The 24,320-nt window shown below is 33.2% G+C and overlaps 1 protein-coding gene across 3 annotated transcripts in view; it reads right to left on the bottom strand.

Annotated features, from left to right (window-relative positions):
- Nucleotides 1-6,222: 6,222 nt before the first annotated feature.
- Nox4 (NADPH oxidase 4) overlaps nucleotides 6,223-24,320 on the bottom strand; it is a 152,219-nt gene continuing 134,121 nt past the window's right edge. For all 3 annotated transcript variants that reach the window (XM_063256287.1, XM_063256286.1, XM_063256288.1), the window contains 3 exons: nucleotides 21,470-21,538; nucleotides 19,870-19,970; nucleotides 6,223-14,305 (listed from right to left, as the gene is read on the bottom strand). In XM_063256287.1, coding sequence (XP_063112357.1) covers nucleotides 14,185-14,305; nucleotides 19,870-19,970; nucleotides 21,470-21,538 — 291 coding nt within the window. In that variant the 3' untranslated portion in view covers nucleotides 6,223-14,184. The remainder of the gene's footprint in view (nucleotides 14,306-19,869; nucleotides 19,971-21,469; nucleotides 21,539-24,320) is intronic.

Below are 24,320 nucleotides of genomic sequence, written 5' to 3'. Positions count from 1 at the left end.
AACATGAGAAAAGGGCCATTAATGATGGGAGATATTGAAATTACTTGTAAAAACAGCTTATTTCAGAGAAATTCTTTGTAGAAATTGACGAGTTACTCCTGTGTTGAAATAGGGACAGCTAAGATTTGTTTCCAAAGAAAATTTTAGAGTGTATGAAGAAATATAAGAGAAAGTTTGTACCTTTGAACTGTAAAATATGACATATTTCACTTAGGATGATGTAAAGATTATGAAAACTGAAAGATATGATGATCCAAATGGTCAAGAAGGATGAGATATGTAAAAATTTGAGTATTTTATGCATTTGGGCTCATGCCATTATCATAAAATGTCTTTTATTATTATAATCACTTAAAAATGGGAATATTAAGAAGCTGAACAGAATGTTCAAAGTCATGCTACTATTATTGGACCTATTTTCTGTATCTAAATCCAAAATTCATGAATCTTTTAATACACCATATTGTAGCTTATTGCCACGAGTTGGTGTATGTGTGTGTGTAGGTATGTTCTTTTGATGGCAGCACTGAGAAAAGTTCAAGGAGATAACATTTAAACCAATCATTCTGATTACTTGGGTGAATAAAAGTCTGAACACGGGAGAGAAGCAAATATCTGAGAATTTTGAGATTGATTTCTTTGAAAATGTTTTCTTGAAAAGCAAAGAAAACTGTTTTCACACAGCTGCAGGTCACTGGACTGATTATGCTGTGAAACTTCATTAAAATATATCTTCAGATAACAACTGAAAAAAATCTTGAACGTAGACATAGGAGTCAAGTAAAAAAAAGATCATGAGCTATAGATTTTCAAATATTCATGAAAAGTCATCTATGCTATTTAAGCCTACATCATTTTGGCCAATGAATTAACTTACTAATGCTGAAGTGATATCTAAAACTAACAGGATGGTCATCAGAGGAAAAAAGACAGCTATGAGACACCTCAACAGGAAAAAATTAAAAAGACTTGATATAAGCAACAGAGATGAAGAATCAAAATTGATACTGTTTTGCAGTCTGATATTTTCTTTAAATTAGTTGAATAATGTGCTTAAAAGAAATGCATTGATCACATGTATAATTAATTGATCTCTTCTCATTTAATTCTCATTTTTAGTACTTCTTTTCTATCTCCAGATTCTTTTTGGACAGTAAGTACTCCTATCAGTACTCAATGTTTCCTATTAGCTCTGTGTCTTAGTAAAAGAAGTACAATAAGAATTTGATTTAATTTAGCAAGCAATTATTGAGAACCTATTGAAATCAAATATTTTGCTGGGGCCCAGGGGTATAAGATGATTAAATTCCTAAGATCACATTGTACAATGAAGAAATGTACATTACTAGAAGTGACAGGCAAGCAGATACTTACCAGAGAAACTGAATGAAATATAATCACTTTAAAGCAGGATTTTAAAACATACTTGCATAAAAAAATGGTCACAAAGAAGAAAAATAAATGAAGTATCCACAGTGTACCACTTGAATTTGTTAGGCAGGCCTAATTTCTTCCATAGTAATTATAATAGAAGTCTTTTAAATTTTTCATATATGAGACACAATTCTCAGTAGAGTTGTACTCACAGGTCAGGTTTACTAAACTTAAAGAATACCAAACAAAATCAGTAAAAAGAAACAATGTTTAGGATAAATCGAATGGAAATCAAGTATAAATCTTCAAAGGTCCTCTTCAGTGGAACCATACAGGCTATACTTGGTTTTCCCATCGATGAGCTAAGACAGCATGTGAGAAATGTCTACTTAGGAAACTCAGAGATTTGGTGTCCACAGTTCCCACTGGTGACTGATCACATAGACATCTGCCTAGCACACACAAAAATTTCAGGCTTCCTGAAGGGAAGCAGATGTCCAATGTAAGCCTTGCTGTTTATATAAATGTATGGTTACAATGAGTCACTCTGATACCCCACTTAATATGAGAGTTCCCAAATGGCAGCCTGTAGCCCTCTTCTAAGCAGATCTTTTTAAGCATGACACTTTAAATATTTTTTCTGAGCACAGTATATGTACAATATTTTACATACAATAACCATTCCTACTAATAAGCCTAGTCCCTTAAAAATTTCCTATATTTTCCAAAAGTAGTCTCTTTTTGAGAAAGAAGAAATGAGTAAGAAGAGAAGCATATCAACCAAGATAGGAAAGCATCATTTTCTCCCACAGGAATGACTGTGTAGTCAGTTCAGAACTGGTGAGAAATACGGCATGAAGCCAGGCATAGTGGCTCATGCCTGCAATCCCAGCACCTGGGAGGCGGAGGCAGGAGGATGGTTGCGAGTTTAAGGTCATCCTGGGCTACAAAGAGAGCTCGAAGCCAGCATGAACAGCATAGTGAGACTCTGTTTTAAAAAGACCAAAAAAAAAAAAAAGAAAAAAGAAAAAGAAAAAGAAAAAAAAAAGAAAGAACAAAGGAAGAAAGGAAGAAAGAGAAAAGAAAGTATAAAAAGACACATAATTTCTTTTTCACATCTGTTTACCCAGGAAAAGTAGATAATACTAAACTCTGCCCCTGGTAGATAGGAACAAGGACATGGAATCTGTATTTGTAAATTATTTACTTATTAAGATATTTTGTCATTCCAAAATCAGTTCTCACAGCACTTTCATGGAGATTTACAGACATTCATGGAAAAGTCAAATATTTTAGACTCTCAGTCACAGCTGAGGCCAACCAAACAAGGCCATGTTCTGCCTTCTTGTTGCAGTATATGGTTAAAGGGGCTCCTTTTGCTGTCTATTTAATATCAAATTCCTAATATTTATGTGCTCTTGTTGAAGACTTCATTATATAAATGTAAATATGCATGTGTAGCTAAGCTTTGTTCAGGAATGAGTTATAGTGTCACTGGCCACAACTTCAATGTCAATGAATCCACTCTATCTACCTATTTATCATCTATCTATCTATTATCTACCCATAATCTATCTATGTAGTCTATCATCACTTTCCCACGACTGAGACAAAACAGCCGACATCTACATGACAGCCACAATGTAAAGGAGGAGAGGTTTATTTTGGATCACAATTTCAGAGGTTCAGCCATGACGGTCTGGCTCCAAGGTAGAAATGGCAGAGTGGAAGGGTAGACCAGATGAAACCTGTTCACACCAAGGCAGACAGGAAGAAGAGACAGACGGAAGGAGCGAGGGCCAAGAATACACCCTTCCTGTCCTAGCCTAGCAACAGCTTCCTCTGATCGGGCCCCACCTGCACATAGCACATTCAGCCATGAGCTGGAGTGCATTAACCCATTGATAACAATAGTGCCTCCACGACCCAGTCACCTTTCAAAAGCCCCACCTTTGAATACATTAAATTTGGGGAACATTTTATATCTAAATTATAACTATAAAATTAGTTGTCTTTAAACGGGAACACACGTGTACAAAGTTATATAGTCACTGGCACAGGAAATTGTGACCAGAGGGTCACAGTAACTAAATAAGAGAATAACTTGATTTTCAGTAATTCAGTTTTTACAGTAAGCTGGATAGAACAAAACTACCATGAACAGAAAGAGCTGACTTTCTTGGAGCATCTTTTTTTTTTTTTTCCCTTTCTTTTCCCTTTTTTTCTTAATCCTCTTCCTTCTCCCCTCCCTTTCCCAGTCCTCCTCCCACTCCTTTCCCCTTCCTTTCCTTTCCCTTCTCTTCCCCTGTATTTGTGGTACTTAGGATTGAACCCAGAGCTCTCACACTGAGCAAAAATTTCAGGTTTTTTTTTTTTTTTTTTTTAAAGATAGGCTATCACTAAGTTACTAAATATTAAGGCTGAGCTCAAACTTGTGATCCTCCTGCTTCTACCTCCCAGAGTACTGCGATCACAGGCATTACCAGGCCACCTTACAACCTTGTCTCTTTTGTAAACCAGCTCTACCAATCATGGGTAAAGACTGCAGGTTCTGTAGCATGCAGCTTATGACAGGAATTATATGGTCACTGGGCATAGTGAAGCTATGACTGTGCACGAACCGTGGATGAACGACTCTCCTTAACCCTGAGACACAGGAAAAGTCAAAACACAGGATAAAAGGTTAATTTCTGGATCTAATAGGGAACAGACTAAAGCAAGGTGAGCTTAATCAAAGAGGACCAAAAAGGTTCATGCCAGGTATGGCATAAAAGATAGGTTCCAAAGAACTATTATTAGACAAAAACAGGAAAAAAAATTCTGAGAGTCCTGATGAAGATGCAAGATCAATGTTGGTTTCAGAAAAATAGGTGCTGAAAAGTTTGAATTAGACAATTGTAAAAAGATGTAGTCACTGTGCAACTTCAGGGGTGTGGCTACGCTTCTCAGGGAGCCAGTGGCCTGGCTATAATTTGTGTAGCCTTTCCTGTTACTGACAGATAATCCTGAACACTGCTAAATACATAAATAAATAATAAAATTAAAAACAATAGGAACAATTGTCCTCAAAACATAAGGGTTAAGATAGCCCACATACTCATAATACATTCCTAATTTTTTTCAATCTGTTTTGGAAAACTAAAAGGCAGTTATCTCATTCACATCAACAGTCCCATAAAAGAGTACAAGTAAAGAGTTAAATACACTAGCTCTTGCTAGCATCATAAAAGAAACTCAAGGCACATAAATAGATATTTAAATATCTTAAAATATGAATGTGTTTATTAAGCAAAATTTCCCGTCTTTGTCAGATAAACCTAGAAATTTAATTTCAGAAGTTGCCTCATCAAAATTCATGTAAGACAGCTTTGACATCCATCATAATGAACAGTTTTTGTCAGTCAGCAAACATTTTTTGCACATTCCTTTGGGTCTGTATGCCAGTCCTGGAATGTGTGGGTTATACATTTGCCAGGAAGCTGCAAACATGACCTCTGCAACACAAACTACTTAAAATATTTTTTCTCAGGTTTCACTTTCAAATAAAAAGTCTGATGAGAAATTTTTATTGTCACATATTTTTATATCTTTGAGCTTTTGCAAACACATTTCTGACAAGAGGGTGAACAATATATATAAGAAAAGTCATTGTAGTGAAAATTTTAACCTTCAGAACTGAAGTATGCATCCAAGCCTTCTTGATTTTCACACCATCCCCCAACACACACACAACCACTTTTTTCCCAATTATCTTTTGTGTTCTTTCCTCATTGGCTACTGCTGATAAGCAATTTTACAACACTAATGCTATTAAAGCATGCACTTATGACCCCATAAAGCACAGAAGCAAACAATAAACATATAGAATGTAAGCACATAACTGATAATCTTGTCTTATAAATGTATGTGAACTTGACCTATTGAAATGTCCATTTCAGAATGTATGACAGTCTTGTGAAAAACAGGGGTCAAAACACCATTACACAAAATCAGACTCTTTGGAAATAAATCACTTAAACGATTTCAGGATGGTAGAAATTGACTGAGAAAAATTCAGTATCACATAATGAAATAACCTGCTTAAACCCTAGGACCAAGTTAGTATTACTAAAAGCTCTTAGTTGGAACACTGCAGCTTCTGATTTACCTTATGACATTTAGACTGAAGAAAATAATGAATAATAATTTAATGTGAAGAGCACACATTTATAAAATTGGATAGCACAATGTCTATGGCTCTGAAAATATTTTTTTCACACTGCTAACGCAGGGTTCTTTTCAATCCTGTATTCTGCTCTAGGCATATCACAGGATCTAATGGTGACCAGCGCATTTTTACTCAACCAGTGCACTATAAAACTATAGCTCTCCTGAAATTCAGTCAACACCTAAACATAGAATAATTCTTATAGAAAATACTGGTCTGCACTTTACTAATGGGGAAATGCATTCTCAGATGCTATCAGAACACTGACTTCTAGGACAGAGTTTATGACAAATACTCATATCTCACCTATGTAACTGTCAGACAAACTTGAGAGCTAGGAGTTACTCCTTATTTTATTTTTAGTAATGAGAATTGAACCCAGTGCCCTTGCATTTAACTACGTTCCCAAACGTTTATAAAATGTTTTCTTTTGAGATAGTGCCTCAGTAAACTGCCAAACTGCCCAAGCTGGGCTTGAGCCGGGATGTGCTTGTCTCAGCCTCTCAGTCACACTCATCTTACAGGGAGGTGACCCCACACCCCGTGAGTTACTCTTTTATTTATCTTCATCTTGATTTCAAGACAGAGATGGCAGTACATTGGAAAAAATATCTATAAGCAGAGGTTATACCATGGACATAAACACAGTATACTCAAGATTTATTTAAAGTTAAAATCCTCTATTATCAAATAGAAAGGTTTGCTGGATATCATAATGAACATATTAATTTTAATAATTTTCTGTACCAAACACATACAGTTTTAGCATTTTAAAATTACATACATATTTACTATTTATTTTAATGGACACAGTTACATGAAATGGAGAATACCGAAACCAAACAAAAAATAAAACTCAAATTCCAATCTCAGCCTGCTAAACTTGAAGAATAGAATCATGTATTTCCAATTACACATACTGCTGAAAGGAAATTACAAATGTTGTTAAGCCTAGAAATAAGACAATTCTTGTGGTTCAAAGGACCATTCCTTAAACATTACTTTTTTTATTGTCATCACATGAATGAGTAGTTTGATTATTTGGCCTCTCTTTAGGATGAAAACCCCCTGTCTGGGGATCAAACTCACAACCATGCACTTGCCAGGCAGGCAGGCACTTACACCACTAAGCTAAATCCCCAGCTCATTTTTAGGTATATTTGATGAACTCTGTCTACTTAACTTTTAACCACTAAGTCATTTTCTAAAACAATAACGTTTTTCTACAAATGTACTATGATTTTACAGAAACAAAACACATATAAAAATAAATGCATTTTTCAATTTTTACAAGTATTGAACTTGATTTTGCACTTCCTCTCCAGCACTATATAACTTCACACCTCCATTTAACTAGACAAGAATCAAACGCCATGCTGGATTGCCAAACATCTCACATTCTGATGGAAGGATGACACTTCCTCCCTTCGGCAAATCTGCTGTCACTGAATTCTAGGAAAGTTTGAAAGTGTTACTACACATTATTATGAATTTCATTTTCATTCAAGCAATTTTTTCTTATAATCTACCATAAAGATGAGCAAACACAATTTAAATACAAAAGTCTACCAAATAATGTGAGTTTTGGTTAAAACACGTGAGGCATCTTCATTAAAGAAAAAAAGCAATAAATTTATTTTAGTTTCATCTAGGAAGAAGTAGCTACAATGCAGTAGGTTTTCCTTTACAGAATTATTTCTAAGATAGTAGATTTAGTTTTAATTCAGTAGAATGTCTCATAAACATGTACTTTTCTCCATTGTATCTTAAATGAAGAGGGTAACTTATATCACCTTCCAATTACTAATTCAATATTCATAAATCGTCACAATGATCTCTAGGCAAACAGGGCTGGAACAAAATTAAGGGAAGAGGAATTCAGGAAGCATATATTAAACCCAAAGAGAAAGGCAGCTTTGTTTGTGGAGATCTCAGAACAAAGACAGTGATGCTGACTGCCCCTGGGTATGTGCCTCTCAGCTTGCTCAGAACACAGTGCCAGGTACAATGGAGAGAAGACTTGTTTTACTTTCTTAAAACAGTGCTTTATTCTTACTCATAATAAAAAAGGACTAAAGAAATTTGCCCCGGAAATCTCTCTCTTCACATCCTTCTCGCATTCCTTTCTCTACACTTTTCCACACTGCAGCCCTATAAATTAGTCAGAGGTAGACATTGCTTCTGTTTTTAAATAAACGATCCGATATATTTTAAGGATGAAGAAGGCTCTATGTGCCCTGCATCCTCACCTAGGATCTTACTCACTTCAAAAACCACTAGGGATGGCTGACTAACAGGCTAACAACACCGGCTAATATTCAAAGTTAAACAGCATGGCAGTCAATTATTTCTATTTTTTAAAATTTTATTTTAGAGAGGGTAAAATTAAACATAACAAAGCAGAAAAAAATGGATCAGAAGAAAACAATGTAAGAGACACAGATTTCAAAGCAAGACAACAAGAGATCTTCACTGTCTATCATATTGTCTGTTTTCTTCTAAACAGTTGTCCATATCCTCACACACGATGAAATCATACAAAATAAAATAGTATTAGACTGATCAGAACAGGATGATGAAGGCATTTTAGGTCTTCAAAACCAGATAATAGAGAAGTCAACAATGCTGCCATAATGTCCCTCATTGTCTTCAAAATAGCTGTCCATATCTTCATGTATGTTGAAATTAAAACAATTCATAACAGACTAAAATCACTCAGATCAAACAGTGATAATATTGCTGGATTTCACAGCATGACACTACAGAGTCAGCACTGGGTACCTTAGTGTCTCTTTTTCTTCAAAGTAGCTGTTCATTTCATCATGCATTATATAATCAATTCTCATAAACTGTTTAGGAGAAGTTCTATGCATGTATGAGTCTCTACAGGTATACCTGTCCTTTCTGTGCTAGAGGGAAAACAAAATAAAACAATATAAAACAAATTCCTAGAAATATGTGAAACAAAAAAGACAAACAACAATAGCAAAGAGCCCAAAACACCGACAATATAGGCCTTAAGGTGGTAGGAGCATAACTGAGGTGATTGTTTTACATAATGATCTTCAAGACTTCCTCAGATCACCATACAATAACATGAATTATTTCTACTTTTTAAAGTAATTTCTACCATCCTTACCACTGGTTTTAAAATACATTCTAAAATGTAGGGAATAAAATACAGTGAAAACGATTTCTTGTGAATGCCATTTGGTAAGCAGATCATTCTCATTTTTAAGCAAAGGTACAGTAGTATCTGGGGCATGTGCAGACCTGTCATTAGAGATGTCAAGCTGACTGAAAACCTGATCTTTCCTAAAACAGAAAACTGGAGGACAAATGAATAACACCTCCAGCCACATAACTAAGAATGCATCATAGGTCACATTCCAACATAAGTACATTATTTGACATTCCTCTAAGACAGCCGCAGAGGAAAAAAGGCTTTACTGCTTTCTCCTTAGCCAACATGTTGGCTGCGACACATTTTTCAGCAGGTAAGCAAAGTCCCCATCTTGTGCACTGTGCAGATTTCACACCACTAAAATAGATTATATAATCATATCAAATTGGTAACAATGTCGAAATGAATGTGCTGCTGTTAGGTGAACAGATACATCATTATGATACAACAGAGAGAATATGTTTCTTAATGTCTGCAGTTATTAAGAATGCTTTTGTTCCCTGGGTGGAAGAATAGCTATGAAGCATGACCTTGCAAAGACAAAATTTTAATGAATACTATATGCCAGAGAAGCAATGCATGAAACCCTATTCTTCTTTATTGCTATGTATATTATTTAGTGGTTCTTGTTTTCATTTAATGTGAGGTCTTCTCTAGGTCAAATAGCAGCTCATCAAATCTGTTTCTTAAAGAAGTCTAGTGATTCTGACCAAAAGCAAAGCATTAAAATCTAGTACTAATGAAAAGGTGAAAGGAATCCTAAAAGGAAATAAAAAACACTATATTCTTTTATTTCCCAAATCAAATTACCAGTTTTCCCATATTTGAGCCTCTTTGAGGCTATTAAAAGCAAAAAAAAAAAAAAAAAAAAAAAAAAAAAAAAAAAAAAAGAAGAAGCAGAATTTCTCAGTCAGGAATAATATGTAATTTTATGCCTTTTGATAGATTTTGTTAGTTCAAGTATATACTTGGGGAGTGTATCACCAAAGAGTAAAACTAAAAAAAGCTATGATTACTGACCATGCCATCAATATGATCTGCCAAATTAGCCAAAAATAAGCACAATACAATGTAATATAGTACAACACAGAAAAAGAAAAGGATAAGCATGTCCTGATATGTTAAGCAATTTTCTTTGATTCCTTTTTCTTTATTCCTTTGATTCTCTGAAAATTTTATTATGCTTACCAATTCTTAATTCCTACATGGTTCCCAGCACTGTGCATTAAAATACTATCAATTAATAAATAAATATTATTTAACTTCTGGTAATTTTAAAAGATCCACATGAGTTTTTTTTCTTTTTCTCTTTAAATGGATGCTCCAATATATTGGAAAATGTCTACTTCTTTGTTTTGGAAAATTCAGTCTTGTTTTTGTAATTCTAGCCTTTGAAGACAGTGTGGAATAAAATAAAGAAATTAGTGTAATAGATGGTATATTCAGACAGGAGGAAACAGTAACTTCTTCCTGCACTGTTGTGGGTGGAATAAAACGTCATTACGCTTGACTTCATTATTTCCTGCCTTACTAGTTTTCAAAAGACTCTTTTCTCTTGTACAAAACGCAAATAATAGTCATGTGAACAGGTAAAAATAAATACTTATTTGTTAATATAAACGTTCTAGTTGGTAGTTTAAAAACTGATAAAGTTATAACTTCCATCTATAAACCTAAGTTAAAACTATAGGGTTAACATTTCCTAGAAACTTTACTACTATGTATTTTTCCAGTGCACAGCTCTGGAGAATCTAATATCATTATCAAAATTATTAAGTTTAAACACGGGTAGCTGAAAGGTTCTGAATGGCAAAATATAAGACCAATAAATTTAGAATCAGAAGTTAGATTAGAAAGAACATAATTTTCTGCATTTGTACTTGAAATTAATTATCTTATTTTCTTCCCAATACTAGGTAGGGATTTTTTATAGAAAGATTTAAACTAACAGGACTAGATAATTTAATAAATGTATAATTCAAGAGGAAGTCGAAATAGCCTTCCAGTAGCAAAGCTGAGAACATTGAACACTAGTCTCAGCTAGGCTACAAACTTGACGGAGGTCTTAAAACAAGTTATTATCTCTCTTTGGACATCAGTTTCCTCCACTGCAAAATATGAATACTCATAACCTCACTGTTTTATATTTTTATAATATAAACAAATAGAAATTTTCTAAGTAGCATAAAAAATAAATTGTCATGTGTATCTATTTAAAGATTTGTCCCATTGATTTGTTTAGAAAACTCATAGGGCATCCAGTATAGTCATCCTTAAAGGAAAAACAAAACAAAACAAAACAAAAACAAAACAAAATGTTTGGTTAAAAATTTCTCTCCTTAACATAAAGAGGAATCTTCAGAGTCTGCATTATCTATAGATGACAAAAGTCTTTCATTCTCTAACAAGCCTCTTGAAGACTATTATAATTTAAAACCATTGCCTTCTGTAAATACTCAAAATAAAGACTGATTTGGGAAGTTATAAATAACATGATTATATAAATTAAATCACTTTAGCCTACAGCTGATCTACATTTCATTTATTCCTTTTTTCAAGTGGCTATAATAACAGAGTCACCCAGCTGAGATTTTCAAATCACTAAATGAAGAACTACCAAGCATTTCATTTTTACATGAAATTATTTTTAAAAAGCAAACTAAACTCTGAATATGTATAACTACATACTATGTGTTTATTTACCTACATATGTATAATGATGTAAGGTCTTTTATTATCATTTATATGTAAAATCACAGTCTTCCTTTGCATAAATAAGAATATCCAAGAAGACCGAAAACTATTGAAATACACTAAATTTTTGACTTAGGACATACAAAGAATTATTTGTTCACAAATGAACTTGTTAGTATAATAGTACAAAAATTTGATAGTTTCTTACGAAAGAAAAGTATTGAATGGGTTAAAATGACTGATACTGATTAGTCATTTCACCCAGAGTTTCTAATGATGGCCTAGTAATTTATATGTAATGGCTTGTATCTCATCCTATGCATGTTGATGTTAAAAAGACAAACTATCGAAAAAAAGCTAACATCCAAATAAGAAAACTGTAGAGTTAGAAGGCATTTGGTAGTCACACAATTAATCTAAGACACAGATAGCATCAGAATCCAAATTATCATACAATGTTCATTTGAATGCTGATTCCAGACAAATAAAGAGTGTTTCTTAAGCTTGCATTTTCTTGTGAAGAAATGTTGCTATTTTATTTGTTGCAAAGGTAAAGTAAGCTTCTAAGATATTTACAGACACTATTGCAATTTTAGTATTTATTGCCACTAAAATTAGTCATTTAAGACTTAAGACAAGTTATCGCCATGAAATCATTCAAAACAATGCAAAGCTCTCTACTATGTATGTGATAAAGATTTAATTTCATTCCCATCCACAGTAACAAAAACTAAGTTTAATATTTAATAATTGAATATCTACTTCAATTTATATATTTGTTTATTTTCTTTTTAAGTTTTCTACTGGGATTTAGAATTGGAAGGATGTTCACATAGCATGGCAGACCTGCTCTGAAATACCAGCTTTCTTTCAAGAAATTTGTCCTATTGAAACGAGATGTTTTAGATGTTTACATGAATAGCATCACCAAAATGTCAGTACTGCACATCAAGCTAGGATAATTCAAGTTTCTTTCATGAGTTGTTTCTGCTATGTGTTATCAAGAATTTTTTTTTTAATTTAGAAAGTCTAACCAAGATACACTGATTATTAAACATGCCTTTAGAGCTAACTCTGCAGGAATACTGCACATTCCCATAATTTTTGTTTGTTTTTTGGGCTTTTTTTCTTTCCACAGAAGGAGATGAAAGAATTCTGAGGAAAAGAAATACAGACAAGCAACTAAGATGTGGTCACTCAGGAGAGTGCAGCATGCTTGACTGCTACTGTCGAGTCAACAGAGAAAGGCAGTAGCATGTATCATATTATACACAAAATTTTAACAAAGGCACAGCAAATCAAGACAAATTGCTGATTTCAACATTATATTTGATAGAAATGAATAGATGTATACTAAGCAAAGTCAATAAACTGAATAAATGTCTGAGTTTTTAAGGCAGAAAATTGGATTTTTTTTTCCTCTGAGAAAAGAATAATCAAGGACCATAACCTCATAGAATCATGCAGTATAGTTCCAATGATAACATTAAGCCTAATAATTTAAGGATACTGAACAGGACTACAAAAATAATCCTTATTCTAAGATTAATTTGAATAACCAAAAAAGTATTTCTGCTTTTGTTGAAAATAAAATAGCAGATGCCCATTCAGGAATGTGATTATGCTTTCACTATCTCCATTATAAATCCAGCCATGAACAAGGAGAGAGAGCTTGTATTTTAGTGCCTGGTGCCAGATAGGTTGCTCTTTGATCTAAAAGTGCAAATTATAAGAAACACTTTAAGTGCTTCAGACCTAAGACCTAAAAAATGAAAAAATAAACCCAAAATTCTAAAAAAGAAAATAAATCATTACTATTTATATACTAATTGCTTATTTATAAATGATATACATGTCACTTTACAATTTACAGTAATGGTATTTTCATTACTACACAGTAATAACAGCCTATATAAATTGGCTGCTATATAAATTGGGAGATGAAAAAGACTTATTAAATCATTGTATCTAACTCATTCTAAAGGAGGGCAGATTTCCCCAAAAGAAGGAAGGAAGGAAGGAAGGAGGGAGACAAGAAAGGAAGGAAGAGAGGGAGGGAGGTAGGAAAGAGAAAGAAAGAAAGAAAGAAAGAAAGAAAGAAAGAAAGAAAGAAAGAAAGAAAGGTGATTCAATCAGCATATAGTTACAGATCTCAGAGGTATTAGCATCAGTAGTGAAGAAGATTAGATATCAACACAAGGTACCCGTATCAACACAAAGTGATGTGCTGCACCTTCAAACACGGAATATATTTGCCTGGAACATTTCAAAATTAAAGCTAGTATGCTTTATATAATGTTGAAAATATAATTTGAGAATCAATAAATTTTTAATTTTATTCAATCTTGTATTTTTTCAACCAAAAACAATTTAGAGAGGACCACAGCTATCATCATCAGACTGACTAGTTCAGCTCCTCGCTAGGGAGTCTTGAATCTGTCATAAAAATCAACAGTGTGAACCTAATCATGGTCTTTTAATTTGATCACCAAAAAGTGAATCATAACATCAAATACTCTTCAGGGCCTCTTTCGTTTCTAGATTAAACATGTAATGTAACATAACCTGTCATATTACCACATTCTCTGCATTTTCATTTTAAATAATCATAAATAAGAAAAACTTTCTATTCTTTGGCACAAAAAAAAGTGTTTGATTCCGCTGAGTTCCAAGTTTTAAAAATTGCACTCTTCTTTCTTTAGGGTCTTGGTTCAACTCAGATTTTTCAGCTGAAAGATTCTTTATTGTATTCAAATTTTGTCCCATATGAGTTGTTCTGGTTACTCAGTTTATGAAGTGTCTTGGAAATTGAATTGGGTCCACAGCAGAAAACACCAACTGTTTTCCTGGAAAGAGCATAAAACAAAAGGAAAATTAGGCAAAACGTAATAAAAAGAATGCTTTGTATGCATGAAAGTTAATTTTTGTCACTTTGCATATATTTTCTGTTATTTTGCATACTTTGTAAATTATTTCCAAATGTAAACAGCCACCAGGAAAATATTTTATTTGCATTGTGCTTTTCATAGTAGAATGCAGAAAACAAATTTAAATGTAAGTCTGAGTGCAAATTTGCTCATGGGTAGAAAGAATCTGAGGAATGTGCTTTAGTTTTTCTTTCATTACATGTTATAGTTAAGGCCAGAAACCATATAAACAGAAACAAGTGATAGAGATTAACTGATAAACACACTTGACCATGTCAATTTTTCTTTCATTAGGTACTTACACATATTTCTTTACTTTCCTCAAATATTTATATAAGCAGCAATAAATATGTGTGGAGAGTAAATATGTTACAGTCTGGAAGGATAATTTTAAATGACTAATTTACATTCATAAGAAACTACAACACATCAATCTGAAGACATTTTCCTTATGTACATACTATAATTATTCTAATGAATGCCACATCAATTTTATTACTCTTTAACATAAAATTTTAGTAGTCAAGTAATACACATCTCTAACAAATAGACAAAATAAATCTTAAAAACTAATAGCATTTCAATTGATCTCCCTTCAGAGTTTATTGATTTGCACTGGATTCTTTCTATATAAAAACGATTAACATTTTCTTAGACAAATATAATGTATATTCATTGTCTTAGAATAATTGATGGGGAAAGACAATGAATCCATTTAAACACATATGAAAAAACTTATACTAAATACTAAAATATGTTTTCACCTTAAAAATGAAAAATAAAACTATGAAAGTAAAACTTGTACTTGCAGTCATGTCAGGAAATGGAGATTACATTTACTTTCTGCATTATAAACTAAACAATGGGCTTGAGGTGATGTTCAATGGTACAGCACCTGCTTAGCATGTGCAAGGGGCTGGGTTTCATCCCTAGAATGGCAACAGAAAAACCAAACAACAAGCAACAGGCTGCCAGAAAAAAAAAATGCATGAAACAAGTATTTTCAGATACTGAGCAATAGACAACACATAACCATGACCCGTGGGGTCACGTGGGGATTGAAGTCTCCATTTAATACCTACAGGCAGTCTTTATACTGCAGCACAGACAGGCAAAACTGAGAGAAAGTTTAAATTGAACAAAGAATGGAGTTCATAGGTTCATAGGTTCATGGAAGCAAATTAGCTAGAATCTGTACAGCAGAATGTGAGAGGGAAAGGGAAGCCATGGGAAGTCTAGCGTTCTGTGGAGATGTATCCTCTAGTCTTTGACTAAACAATGATCTGCTCATGTGTAAGGAGACCACATGAATACGGCTACAGAACTACCAGGGTTGTGCACGTACAGGACAAAGGTCTTATGAAGAAGCAGCAAACAGGGCAGTCACCTTCGAATTAGAGTCCTCGGAGGAAAGTGACTCCCTAGTATCTTGATCGTTAATTTCCAGCCTGTGAGGCATAGTCAAGGTGTGCTTAGAAAATAGTTTATGGGAGTAACTACTTTCACTAAAATGAGAGAACTGAAACCAATAATCTAAGGTTCACCCTTAAGAAACTGTTAATTTAATTCAAAATAAGCAGAAAGAAGGACATAAGAAGTTCATAATTAAGTGCCCTTATATTTAATAAAACTTAGTTTTAACTTAGGTTAAAACATAACATGGTTTCCATTAAAATGAAAAGAGAAACAGAAATTTTCTTTTATTTTTATATACATTCTGTTCTACTACATAATAGCAATCAACTATTTTTATTTTCTTTGACAGGACAATTACAATTTTTAAATTTTATTTTTTAGGTTTTTTAAATTTCCTAAAAATCTTCTTTTAAATACTATAAAATTAAGTCATTATTTTAAAAATACTTTAATGAGCTTTTAAATTTTCTTTTCAATTGTTTTTACCTTTTTTCTGTGACTTAATGAGTTCCTAAATATCACAATGTAATTACATTCTACAACTTCTCTACTATCTATGATTAATCTTTACAATCCATTTGCATCATCCTTGAACTAGATTGCTACAATTCAGTAACTATCTGGAAATTTATCTACAAAACCAGTAAGATCGATGCAGAGATTCAACTATTAAGAGTGAATGCTGTTGAATAGTAAATGGTAGAAATAAGTTTTATAAATGTGCAATACATTTGCATATAATTTCCTATGTTGTAACCACTTGCTTTTCCATGTAGACTTGAAAATGTGAAATTCCATGTAGTTAAAATTTCTTTGCTCCTTTCAACAACTTATATTATGATGTTTATTACAAACAATAGAATACTAAATTTGGGTTAGATATAAATAATTTTCTGGCAGGTAATTAAACATTAAGTGGTTTACAAAATAATAGAGTATATTTTTGAAAAATGAGTTATTAGTGCTTTTACTGTATTATATAGAAAATATTCTACAGCAATATATACAGTAAATATGAGTTTCTCTGCCAACCTCATCTTCCAAAAGAGACATGAAAAATAACATCAGCAATCTTTCTATTGGAATAAAGTAAATATGCCCTACTATAAAACTCACATTGTGCCTCCACTCAGGAGATTTGGATTCAGGTCTGAATTCTTATTCTTTAATTATAGCTTTCAATAAATCGTTATCTCTGGGGGGTCCAGTTTCATTTGTAAAATGATGATGAAGGTGGAGTGAATTTAGAAGTTCCTTCATCAACAAGTAATGTCATGATATCATTCATTTTCTGAGTTTAACACAAAAGGAAGGAATCACATCATATACATGTGGAAAGTAAGTTAACTGGTCTTTTTGGTTTGGGTAGGTGCTTGCCACTGAGCTATTTCTCTGGCCCTTAAATGTGCACATACTTTGAGCCAGTAATTTCATTTTAAAATTCTAATACACTGTAATACTCTTAGAAGAGAAAATTTGTACAAATATAGTCATTTTAGCACTGTTTGTAACAGTAAAAAATGGTCAGATTATTCATATTTTATACTATTGTGAGGGAAAATTACATGAAAATTATCCATGATCAATATATGAATATGTCATTTAAAAGTAAGTCAAAGAATTGTAAACTGTAGAATCATTTAATTTTTTGTTACAATATACAATGTTTATATTTTTCAAATATATGTACCTACACACCAACATATATGTATATAACATATAAATATTTACATATAGGAATATATATTTACACATATGCAAGTTTCTGTAAGAATATGTAACAAAGAATTACCAGTTGTTTCTTTTGAACCCAGCAATATTTTATCTGATTTAAATTTTGCTTCTATGTAGCATACTAAATAAATACCTATAGATTTGACAGTTGCTTCCTGAAAATTAAGAATTGATACCCAGCATACAGGATTTTAAAAGCTTAATGTATACGGCTCTCATCTCTATGTTTATCTCTATACAGTCTTTCAGCAACTTAAGTGTATGAAGTTAAACAAAATATTATATGTAAATGTAACTTTTATATATCATACTATTGTCCAATTAATGAACCCTTAAAAATTGTTCTATTCTTTCCTAAGACACTTACATAAAAGTCCTTCAAAAATAATGAATTTCAGTTGTTTATCCTCGGACAAATACACAAAGTGTATCTTTGACAGTGAAGCAAGGACCATCTAAAGAGAGTAATCCTTTCAAGTAAAAAAAAACTCATCTAAGAATTTAGAGAGATTCTTTAAAACACTCCATCTTATATGGTGGCATGTGCATTTACAATCAAATATTGTTTGATGCTTATCAAAATGTATTTTTAAAATTGTGAATCACTCACATAAACCCATATGCTGCATACTGACATTTCATTCAAGAATAGATCACACATGATACTTGTCCCATTTGATCATATTACTGCATTCACTGCCAGTTGCATAAAAGTATAGCACACATCTTTGCTTGGCACATAGTATGTGATAAGAATAATAACTATGATGATGAGTTAAGTATTTGTTACATTATACTTTTCATTGTTATTTTAAAATATTCTTCTATTTGCTAAAAAAAAGCTTACCATAACATAGTATGCTATATTAAACCAGTAGCAACTTCATATATATCTCTTTTTGTTATCATGAATCTTTTCTTTTTTTAACATGAATCTTAATTGCATCTTTTTCTCTTAACGTTTATTAGCACCGTTTGTCCAGTGTGGTTGTGGAAGGAACAAACCACTCAATATGTGTATGTAATTAGGTATATATGTAAATGTAGATACTACATTATAATACACAACATAGCATAGGTTTACAGTAGGTTATATCACTAGCTTTGGGTAAGTGTGCTCTAACAAATTTATACAATAATGAAATTGCTTAAGGATAGACTTCTCAGAGCATGTGTATGTCATCAAGTGACTATATATACTAATTATAATGGTAACTCAAATCAGAAGAAATATAACCCTGGAGGCTTATGCTCACAGATGAAACTGTGTATGTGTATTCTTGTTACAAGATGATTTATTTAGCAAAAAAAGTATGATCAATTCAAATGTAAAAATACATTGAATATTTACAGAATGCTCTGGGTTAGTAGAAGAGAAATACAAGTTCAAAAGAAAAACTAGGATATACAATTTCCAAGTGCTAATGAGGAATTTGTGAATCTTTGTAATAAATGATGTTGACAAGTAACTATATTTATATATCATATACTATTTAGGTAATATGTTTAAAGGAATTATCTTCATCGTAAAATGTCAACATTGTTATGCTAGAAATCTTTTGCAACCATTCAAATTTATACTGAAACTACTTACTTTTAAATTTAAAATTCTTTTAGATTTCATTTATAGAACTCCTCTGAACTATGATAATTTTACAGAAGATGAATGGGTTGGCCAGTGTGTGTCATAAAATAAATGTTTTTGCTTAAACAGTAATTTATTCAGATCATTAATATGCAATCCACAATGCTAAGATTCTTGATATACTTTCCAAAAAGAATGATTATGTTTGGAAATATTTCTGCATTACAGAGTCAATATTACAATGAAAATATTTTTAATATATTGTGGTAATAAAGTGTGACTAATTTTTAAATGTGTACATTGTTATATATATATATATATATATATATATATATATATATATATATATGGTTGCCTTTTTGCCAGTATGATTTTGAAAAACTTTCCATAATTTCTTAATATATGCTGTAGTGGTAAATACTTATTTTTATATGAGTCTACCTAAACGTAAAAGAGTCTCACTCATAAAAATGACTACTTCTAAGGCCAATTTTAATTATTTGACATTATATATATATATATATATATATATATTTGACATTATATATATATATATATATATATGAGAGAGAGAGAGAGGTTCCTTCTTTGATTGTGACAGTGAGTGACTTTGTAATTTGTAAGTTTATTTTACTTATGCAGCATCTTTACTTATTTATGCAGCATCTTTAAACACTGCACATGGTGGTTTTGTAATATTTTAGTTTGATTTTAGTCACATCAAATATTTCTGAGCTATAGTACTTACCCTCTATTACATTTTGCTATTTCATCAAACAGAAGTCTCCACCGAGGACGTCCAATAAAGAGTCTTGAATTCAATGCATGATATTTTTCTCCAATTATCTTCTGCCAAAATGGAAATAATACATTTTATATGACTCACATTTGGGTACACAACTCATTTCTCTAACATCACTTTTGTATGTGCTATGTCATCCGATCAAAGTGCTGTGACTATGCTTTTTTTTTTTTTTTTTTTTTTTTTTGTCTTTTTCCTTTTTATCAGTACCAGGGATCGAACTCACGACTGCCTGCTTGCAAGGCAGGCGCTTATGCCGCTGAGCTAAATCCCCAGCCCCGATCAAAGTGCTGTGATAGAAAGCATGTACCAAATGGAAATCTAAATAAGTAAAATGATTTCAAAGTATCTTTTCTTTTTTTCCTTTACAATCCATTATCTTCTTGAATGCCATTTTTTACAATTGGCTAATTTTCCTAGGCTTTTGTTAGCTACTTTACTAAAAAACAAAACAAACAAACCAAAACCTGTGCAATGTATAATGCTATCTACAGCTCACTCACTCTCAGAAGGTTCAGCACATTAATGTCACTGAAGTGTTTCTGCACACAAATTACAGTTGTTGAATTTGATTTATTATATGAGTAAATTGCTCCAAATTGTCATCATAAATTTGGGGAAACAATCCTAGAGAAGACAGCCTGAGACTGCAGAGTTCCAAATCTGTTTGACTGCATCAACAAACGACTGCTAATGACCAAGTGTCTGCAATTAATAGAACATTAGACGTGAATCCACAATGAAGAGTCAAAATGAGTGTAATGAAAGGAGAAAGTAAATGCATGCAGATAAACTGAGTAACAAAAATAATGTTGCTTCATAATTTATTTATAATGATACCATGAGCAAAAATGATACTGACTTATTTCGTGTACGTGGTAAGATGAAATAGTTTTTAACACTGCCAATAAGGTAGAAATCTGACTTGTTTGACAAAATTCATAATTTATTCAAAACATTGTGAAAATGTACGACAGAAAATACTATCATAAAATCTGGGAAAACATTCACTTTCTATCACTTGATCTATCACTTTCTCAGCTCTTTAATATCAACTCTAAATAGTTTTATCAACTGAAAAATGGGGATAGTCATATCAGCTGCTCAAATCTGTTGTATTACACAAGATAATGCATGTGAAATTTGTAGCAGTGTCTAGAAGAGTAAAATAAATAACACATGATGGCTATTACTTAATTTCTCTGGAAATTAACTGTACTTAATTGCACATGACTCATCTTCTCTCTCCAAATATAATTTCTAACAATCACAAATCTCCAGATAAAATACACTTGAAGCAATACTGAAGAGAGGAGAGAGGGGCTCAAAGCCTCTGCTGCAGCCTGCACTGAGGAAGACAGTGAAAGGCAAAGTAAGTTTGGCTTCAAGGACAAGCTATAAGTTTCTGGATGGATTCCAAAAGAGGCTTTCCTCTAGGAAACTCCTGCTCAAGCCACCTGCAGTGCTTTTCTTCCAGCACAGGTCCTGCAGTAAATCTTCTATTACCATGAGGCTTGTTTAATTAACAATAACATCCAACACATACCTGTATCCCATCTGTTTGACTAAGGTACAGCTGGATATTGACATAGTCAGGTCTGTTCTCTTGCCAAAACTGAGAAGACATAAAAATGAATGAACTTATTAAGCTTCTTTCTATATATTCATATTTCCTTTTATTCTAACACATGTGATTCTATAGATCTTGGCTTATAGTAAACATTTAAAGTCAATGAAATGTATATGTATATTTATATATGTGGTATAGACAGACGGAGGACAAATTTTAACATTAATAGTTTGTCCTCTCTTATTAGGTGTAACAGTGGTGATGGAAACAGATACACTTCTACCTTTATAGAACAGACAACAGTTGGGAGGAAGAAGAAGAGTCAACATGGCTGAGCAGAGCAGCCACCCTGGAGTTATTCCCAGCAAGTGGACTAAACATGTAAGTAATTGGAGAAAGGGACAGACATACATCTTGATGCCAAAATCAATCTGAAATAAGAGGCTTGTAAATAAATCAAGATATAGATACAGAACTTTATTTTTAAAAAACCAAAAACAGCAAACCAGCCCCCAGGGTTGCTGGTGGCACCGCTGCCTGCCTGTCAAATAAGAATCGTGGACTGTGAAGGTGCAGTTAACTCAAGGCCCACAGGGTAGATTAGAGATGTAAAACCACTGCCTCTTTGGCCTTCCTCTACACAGAACAAGCTGCAGCCTAGCAGCAAATTTCACTGGCATACACAGAAGGGAGTGGAGACTGCTCTTTTCCTCACAGGCCACCAGCTTGTTTGTTTGTTTTCCTTTTGTTTTGTTTTTTGTGCCCCTGTCATGCACCCTAGCAGCTAACTGGAACCCCTAGCAACAAGACTAGGGAATCAAGCAAAGGCAGTGCAAGCCTCCCCTGTGTCCAGCTGGCTTGAGAGGGACCCAGATATGTGGGGTTTAAACAGCTGTGGGAGGTCAACACTCAAACCACTGGAGAGGGTACTGAAACGAGGCTGTGGAGCCTTAGGTAACAAGAAGCCAGGGATGTGCCCATGGGATGGAACAAAGAGGCCATGCAATGACCAGGAATATCCAGTTGTTCACAAGACTAGGAGTAGCCCCAGGCTGTCCCTGCCCAAGGATGCCACAGCAACTGGGGAAGCCAGGTAGACAAGCAGGGTAAAGAGACACAGGTGGGTCACCAAGGGATATACAGAAAGCTGCTGGGTAAAAACCAGCCACAGCCCCCACACCCAGAGGCCAAGATCACCCTCATACTTAGCACTAATCCTACTGACTTGGCAAGGTCACTCTGCAGTTTTGGGCTCTGACTAGGACATTACGCAGATTGATGGTCATCAGAAGAATTTTTCTTTCTTTTCTTTTTTTGTTTCCTTTTCCTTTTTCTGTCATTTTAAAATTTTGTTTTGCTTTAGGTTAAGTTTGTTATTTCTATTTTTGCTCTATTCATCTTTTTCTCTCTTTTCCTTCACTATTTCTCTTGATTTTATATTTTCATGTGAATGAACATTGTCTCTGGTCAGTTCTCTATGATAAACTCTGGCTTTCTCTTTTATTTTTTCTCTACTTCCTTCTCCAGTTTCCTAAAGAGTGGGTGAACATCCTTTGTCCCGCAGCCTTATTTCTACTATGTTTCTCCTCATTTATCACTCTGTTTTGTTCCCTATGCCTCTTAAATTCCTTCGCCAAGGGTAAAATCACTCTACTAAGGGGAAACTCTTTGCATACAAGTTTCTGATGTTTTGTTATATAAATATAGGTCTTGATTAAAGGTCCCAAATTAGTAGTGTCCACAGTTTGTCATTGCTAGGCTATGCTAGATGCTATTATTATTGCTAATTGTACTACTTTAGCCAGGATGTAATCAATTGCTCTCCCTTATATGCCAACATTGTAATCATCTAGGGACACAGCAATTACCACAGCCCAGCACCCAAATAACTGGGTGCTAATCCAAATAGAAAGAAGCATCTTGTCCTTAGTAATTGGGAAGGTAAGATCTTGGGACAGAAACAAAGACCAAGACCTACCTACACCTAGAAGACATCGCTGAGGAACAGACATTTCCTAGGGAAGCCTCAATACTAGTGATAAAGCTATTTATCATAAGAAATTTATAATCAACAACACAGCAATCAAAATAAAATTAAAACTAGAAAATTACAAGACATGAAGCAAAATGGAATCCTAGACCTCCAGCCCACTCAGCACAAGTCGAGGGGACAACAAAAGAGAGGAAATCCAAAGCCACTGACCTGAATTTTCTGAAATAACAGTAACAGAAGGAAAAAATAATAAATGAGGCAATTGAGAAAATAATCTCTCAGGTAAAAATAAATTTAGATCAGAGAGAAATTTAGAAAAATGATGGAAACCATGAACATCTCACATAGAAAGAAATGAAATCCATGAGACCAATTCAAACATAAACCTAGGAGACTAAAAATTTCATAGAAAGTACATGCAATCAATTGAATGAAGAAAGGAGAGAATATCAAATCTAGAAGACAGGATTGTCATTAGCAACCATGAAAAGAAGAATGTCTTAGAAGCAATAAGGGACCATGAAAAATCAAACCAACAGCTGCAAGGTAAGAAAAAGAAGAACATAAAGTTGATCAAAGTTAATGAGAAAGCCAGAGACAGCACAAATGCCGTAACAAACCTGTCCACACAATTATGGGCAGAAAACACACCAAACATGAATGAAGAATTTGACGTACAAATAAGTAAGGCATATAGAACTCAAATTAGCCATGAACAAAAAAATCTGCACCAAGGTACCAAGAAATCTACATCAAGTGTTCAGAAATTCAACCCAAGAACAGAATATTAAAAACGGTTACAGAAAAGGAATAAATCCTATAAGGAAAACCCAT

The sequence above is a fragment of the Cavia porcellus genome, unplaced genomic scaffold (genome assembly GCF_034190915.1).
Source record: "Cavia porcellus strain 051 isolate PalLab524CR breed Dunkin Hartley unplaced genomic scaffold, mCavPor4.1 scaffold_9, whole genome shotgun sequence".
Lineage (NCBI taxonomy): Eukaryota > Metazoa > Chordata > Mammalia > Rodentia > Caviidae > Cavia > Cavia porcellus.
The sequence above is the reverse complement of the archived record's forward strand: the minus strand, read 5'-3'. Positions and strand labels throughout refer to the sequence as shown.